The sequence below is a fragment of the Castanea sativa genome, chromosome 8 (genome assembly GCF_040712315.1).
Source record: "Castanea sativa cultivar Marrone di Chiusa Pesio chromosome 8, ASM4071231v1".
NCBI classification, from domain to species: Eukaryota; Viridiplantae; Streptophyta; class Magnoliopsida; order Fagales; family Fagaceae; genus Castanea; species Castanea sativa.
The window spans coordinates 33,189,654-33,196,084 of NC_134020.1; the positions used below are offsets into that span (position 1 = coordinate 33,189,654).

At 35.5% G+C, this 6,431-nt stretch overlaps 1 protein-coding gene across 1 annotated transcript; it reads right to left on the reverse strand.

Annotated features, from left to right (window-relative positions):
* Positions 1-2,242: 2,242 nt before the first annotated feature.
* LOC142608174 (pathogenesis-related genes transcriptional activator PTI6-like) lies at positions 2,243-3,983 on the reverse strand. Its single transcript, XM_075779887.1, has one exon. The coding sequence runs from the start codon at positions 3,557-3,559 to the stop codon at positions 2,648-2,650; it is 912 nt and encodes a 303-aa protein (XP_075636002.1). The 5' UTR covers positions 3,560-3,983; the 3' UTR covers positions 2,243-2,647.
* Between the last annotated feature and the right edge of the window lie 2,448 nt (positions 3,984-6,431).

Below are 6,431 nucleotides of genomic sequence, written 5' to 3' on the forward strand. Positions count from 1 at the left end.
CATTTGGTTTTTTATTCTTGCTCCTAAAGTTGTGAATAATTAAAAAATAGAGTCCGAATTTGGTAAAGATGGGTTTTACACCATCTAATAAGAGATTTTCATATTAATATTGTAAGTGCATAATTGTACCTGGACCCAAAGACAATTACGGGCTCAGGCCCATTGAGCCTTAAACAATAAAACTTGTAGAGTGTGGGCTTGAAATCTAGGTTAGAGGTAATGAGAACTTGATAACAGGCTAAGAGTTACAAACACTTGTAAATAACAAATGATAATTGCAAATAGACCTCCTCGGACGTAAGCCGAGGACTACTTCTGTATTATTTCTCTTTTTTTCTTAAAAGTTACAATTCTTAATTTCTTTCTTTGTTCCCGACCTCTCTCTTTCTCTGGCGTTCATCCCCCTTAAATACTTCTTTTTCTGATGCTTTATCCACGTGTTGCTCCAACCCCTTCCCCCTAGATATTTCTTTTCTTAGTGCCTTTGAATAGTGACCAGAAGTTTCAGTTCTACTGTTCAGGGGTCACTTCCCCATTAATGCGGCCAGGGAGGTAGGTGCAGAGTCTTTAATGTGGAGGTGGCAACCTTTTCTTTTGGTATTTTTCTAACACCGGTGTACCTCGAAGGTTCAGGGTTTCCCCCTTTAACCATTAGTCTTTCTAGAGTTGTGCCTTGACCTTCATAATGAAGCTCTGAGTTCTCTTGGATCTGTCCGAGGAGAAGCTCGTCCTCGGCTGTATCCTCGGACCCTCGGCGTATGGGCCAATTCGTAGAGTTAACAAATTCTTAATTCTGGAGCAGGTCGGCCCTCCATGCTACAGTCCAAAGGCCCATATGCCCACTTGGGTCTTTTTACTCCCTACAAATATTTTATTTAAAATTCAATACATCTTACTACATCCAACAACATTTTAATAAACTCTCATTTTAATTGGATTTATATATGTGTATTAGAATTAATTGGATGTCGTTGTACTTATTCTTAAACATATGATAAAATAATGTGGTATGTTAGAATTGTAGGAGTATAATATGGGTTTTACACTACATGCTTACAAAATTTAATCTCTAAAAAATAATGACAATTTTCTCAATTAATTAAAAATTAAAGAAATAATATTTTTTCAATTGTTTCTTAGAAATATAATTTTTTATTCCTAAGAATAGCGAAGAATCGAAACCGTACATAGAGTAAAACAATTAAGAATCTTTAAAAAAAAATAATGATATTGTTTTTTTCTTTTTAATTAATAATATTGTTCTCAGTTCTCAGATCGAAGTCCAGATGCACCCTCACTTCACTCTTGAATAGTAAGGAGGAAAGATATACGACAGGAGCCCAAGTTCAGCGCGTGGTGACTACGGAATCGATGTGTTTAAGGAATTGACTTTTTCAGCACGTGTCTAATGCGTGAAAACCCATCTATTGCCACACAGTTGAGCCCTGCTACTGAAAAGTCACCGTATACAGCGACCCCCAACTGCTAAGATGGAAGAAGAAGATTCATTCTTCAACAAAACTTCTTCTATTTAAAGAACAAGTCCATTTTTTCATCCCTAAAATTTAAGTTCTTCTTTTGTTCCTATTATTGAAAAGCTTTTTTTTTTCAAATTTAAGTTCTTCTTTTGTTTTTAAATTATTGAAAAGTTCTCTTTTTTTTTTTTCTTTGTGGTGATATATACATGCTAGCCGAATAGAAAAACCAAAAGAACAAGTCCATTTTTTACACTATTTTATACCATTCTCCTATTATATTAATTAATATATTCAATTATGTAGCACCAAAATCCCATTTATTATAGTTTCATAACCAAAAAAAGCATTTATTACTTTTCAACGCTTAGGCGTAGAGTATCCAAGTATTCGACACAAACCCCAAGGACAAGAGATTGGTTACGTAGTCCCGTGATATTTATGAGATTCTCGATGATTTTTGGGTTGCTCTCATTAAATTTCACCTTGTAATAATTTGCTACATATAGAATAAAGAAAGTGCTATTCTTAAAAGAATAGTACTACTAACAAGAGGTGGTACGAAAAAAAATTCTTCTCAACCCTTGATACCCTTCACTCACTCCAACCCGTCTTTTCCTTGCAAAAATCTCTTTAAAAAGAAGATACACATCATTACAATAAAAAAAATGGTAAGAGCTATAAATTTTTTTCAAACAATTGAATGCTTATTGTAATAGTGATATTACTAATGGCTCCAGATAAAAAGCATTACTCAATTACAATTATACACGAATAATAAAATTATAATTAATAATAATTTAGAAAATTACAGAACAATACACAGATTACTCTCATTAGTCATTACAGACAATCTTTGTAACACGACACGAGACAAAATCGCCGTATTATAATAGTGCTAAAACCGGCTAACTCTTACTAATTAGTATTAACACTCCGTACTTTGACCAATACACTATCAAAAATATCAAGGTTACTTTCGGAATTCCGACAAAAAATGCGCTTTCAGTTCCTTACCGTCCCCGAAATAAACCAATGAAACTATGACACATAACTACTATTGGATACACCAGTAGGTACCATATTACCAAACTGTCCCTCTCCTTTCCCAAATATCTCCCGACAACACGTGCTTCTTTTTTTCCTTTTTTTTTTTTAAGAAGATGAAACTATTATACTAAGAACGAATCGACGTCAAACTCACCGAACTCTTCCTCTTCCTGGACCAATTGCTTTCTAGACAACCTGAAATCCGTCAAATTAAACGGCCCGTCAATACCAAACCCGAAAGCATCGACGTCCCCGAAACCAAAGTCATCGAACTCTAACTCTTTCACCTCCTCGACCAAGGGCTTTTTTGACAAAACGAAATTCGTCAAATTTAACGGCACGTCCAAATCTGACCCGAAAACATCGACGTCTCCGAAACCGAGGTCATCGGACGGCGACGATTCCTCGTAACGGAGAACTGAGATAGGAGATGAGGAAGCCACGTCAGACGAGGCAGGAGAATCGATCCCCTTGTAATTCACACTGTCCACGTCAACAGACGTCTCCGTAATAACGGAGTTAGGGAAATTGGTAACGGCGTTAGGACCCTTGAGTTTAACCGCAGCTTTGTCGTACTCAGAAGCAGCTTCCTCCGCCGTATCGAAGGTACCAAGCCAGACCCGTTTTCTACGGGTCGGGTCTCGGATCTCGGCGGCCCATCGACCCCACGGTCGTTGCCGGACGCCTCTGAACTTTGTCCGGCGATTTACGGCGGCGGAAACCGGCGATTTCGCCGGTCTCTTCTTGCATACTTCTTGCTTTTGCAACTGTGAGCTCGAGGGAAGCGATGGGAGCTCGAAGCTGATCTCTCTGACGTGCCGTTTGATTCTCCGTACGGGTCTCCGTTCTGGCTCATCGTCGCTGGAAGAGTCTGTAGCGTAGGGGTCGGTGTGTATGATCCTCACGAGTTTTGAAGGCATGGCTTTTGGGTCAGGGACGAGCTTGCTTGTGGTTACTTTGTGTTCTGAGTATTTCACTGTGTGGGGTTGCACGTACATGGTGGATGAGTATCGAGGATCATCGAAACATATCATGGTACTTGTTGTAGAAAAAAAGTAGAGAGGGTCGAAAAAGCATATAGTTGGGACAAAAGAAGAAATAGAAGAAAACGAGAAGGCAAATAGGGAGATTCTTCTATTCTATATATTCCTCCTGGAAGCGAAATTGAAAAAGAAAAAGAGAAAAGACAGTGGTACTGATTGTATATATGGAGTGAGGAATCTTTTTGTAGATATCCCAGCAAGGAAAGCAAATGACTTTGAAATCATGTACTTGAATACACAGAGATGGATGGACAAAGATTTTTATCAGAGAGAGAGAGAGAAGAGCCAATATGTAATTATTACGACCCCAAAAAGTTAATTAGGATATTGGGCTTTTGGCGGGAAGGAGAGGCCCTTGCAGGTTGTGACTAATGGGGGAGAGAAAGAGAGTGAGAGAGTGAGAAGGAAGAAGAAAACGAGAAGAAGGGTGAGTGGGTGAAGCGTATATATAGTACACGGAGAGTGTGAATTTTCAACCTTTTTTCGTGGGTGGGGGTGTGAGTGTGAGCTGGGCTATGAGTCATGGGCCATTAGCAAAGAAATGGAAATTTTGGGGAAGCTGATTCCAGCTGCCAGTATAGACGTGTCAGAAGCCTTCTGTCTCACTTGTCTATTCTATCAACAACAACACCACTAGGCTAGCCTAGTACTACTTCCCCATAAGCTAGACGCCAATAATCTTTTTTTTCTTTTTTTTTCCTAATAATCGGTTTCTAATTGCCTCAAAAGAAAAATAGCTATTGGACCAGGGGGAAAAAAAAAAAGGTAAAAGAAAAAGAAAGAACAGTATTTAAAAAAAAGAAGTAGTAAACGTTGTCCTGGAAACGAATTTTGGATTTAAAATATGTGTTTTTGGCAACAAAAGTAGTTGAGAAAACATGGTCCTAATTTCGGCGGGTGTTTGATTTTTTTTTTTTTTTTCCCAGTTTGAACGGCTACATATTTTGTACAGTACGAGAAGGGGCTTTTTCCTTTTTTATCAATCAACATGTTCCCCTAATTTCCGTTTGTGTGGACTGAGGTAGTAGAGTTAGTAATGACTTTTCTAATTCATCAAAATATAAAAAAAATTAAAAATAAAAATAATGACTTTTCTAAATCTTGTGTCTTTTTAGAGAAAGAATTTTGATTAATTAAGCCGCCAAGATATTCTAATTGACCGGTCTATTGAATTGTGGACCTCTTAGATTTGATAGGAATTATTGTTGTGAATAATTCTATATAAGTTTTAACAACATATGAAATTTAAAAGAGTAAGATGGCACAAATTTAAACAGTGAAACATCTTGTTATTGTACATCTTTAATATGATGACTATCATATAAATACAAGCTCTTGCGAGATAAAAGATAAAGATCAAAGTTCAAAATTTTAAGAGAAAGTTTATATACATATACATAAATTTAACAACGATAAAAATTCTATTTTGAATTAAAAAAACAGTAAAACACTTTTTTTTTATATACAAACAGTGAAACACATGATTTGATTATTATATTGGTCGAGCTGAAGCTAATAATGAGTGGATTAAGGTGATGATTCACAGTGAACACGAAATTTTACAGTTTGTAATAATAAGTAATAACACACTACCGTCAAAAACCGACCAAGCAATTTGTAAATAAGAACAGTAGAAAACGTTAATGGACTTTTTCTTCTAGTCTGACCTGATCTGACACGTTGGAGGACTTGGAATTCACTTTCTTTTTTTCTTTTTTTCTTTTTTTCTCACCAAGTAGCTTTACTACTGCTTGTCTCAAAAAGCATGCTGAATTGCTGATACATGCAGCCATGCCCTGTCCACGTCAACGTGGCTTGGGAGTAGTGAATTGTGAGGCTCGCACCACCTTCGCTTCTTGTGCCCAATCGATTGCTAGTTGCTACACATTACACAATTTGACCCAAGTTTCTCAACTACTACCAGACCTTCCAATTCCTTTTCTTTTTGTTTTATTATAGTGTTCCAAATTCCAATTCCAATCCGATTCCAATTCCAATGTTTTTACTTAAATCCGCGAGCCCCCAAATTTGACTCATGCAATTTCAAATTCACAAAAACGTAATTAAATATTTGTGGTTATTTTTATTTATTTTTTGTTTTCATTATACATACACTCGGATCAATAAATTATCAACCAATAATTTTAAGATCAATTAACATATCTTAATATTTTCAAATTTAAAAAAAAAATTCATAATTCAAAATTTTATTTTATTTATGATTTTTCAATGTATAAAATCGATAAATTACTAAATAGGAGCTTACATGATAATTTAATACTTAGGACAATTTTATGTATTATTCATAGTTATTATTGGAATGTATTTTTCTCTTCCCTATCATCTACCTATCTCACCTAATGAAGATTGCTACTGCCCTAAATTACGCTTCCAAAAAGTAATGGTGTACATCATAGCTTACACTTTCTGTTTTGTTTTTCACCCCTTTTGAGTTATATGAGCTGCACAATCTGTTGAGAAAAAATGCACTAGGCTACTAGCCGCTGCTTATTAGACTATTAGTACAAATTTTCAACTACCAAATTAGGAGTTCTTTGTACTTGTCAAGAATAGAAAGAAATATTAATATATGTACAAATAAAAAATTAACAATTCTTTAGACAGTATACCACCAAAGTTCAACACAACTCTGAAAATTTAAGAGTACAATTCTTTTGTGTCAAAACATTAACTTAATTACAACTTTTTGTGTTACAACTATGATATTAAAAAAAAGTAGTAGATATAAGTAAAACTGTAAAAGTAACAAGCAGTTAATCACATCCCGTCACTTAGAATAATTGTGAGAAAGACTTTAATAAATTTTGTAATCATGAAATAAAATATCTAGGGCCTGTTTGGT

Excerpts from the sequence above, each read along its gene's own strand:
- LOC142608174 (XM_075779887.1), bottom strand. The coding sequence starts at position 3,559 with ATGATATGTTTCGATGATCCTCGATACTCATCCACCATGTACGTGCAA.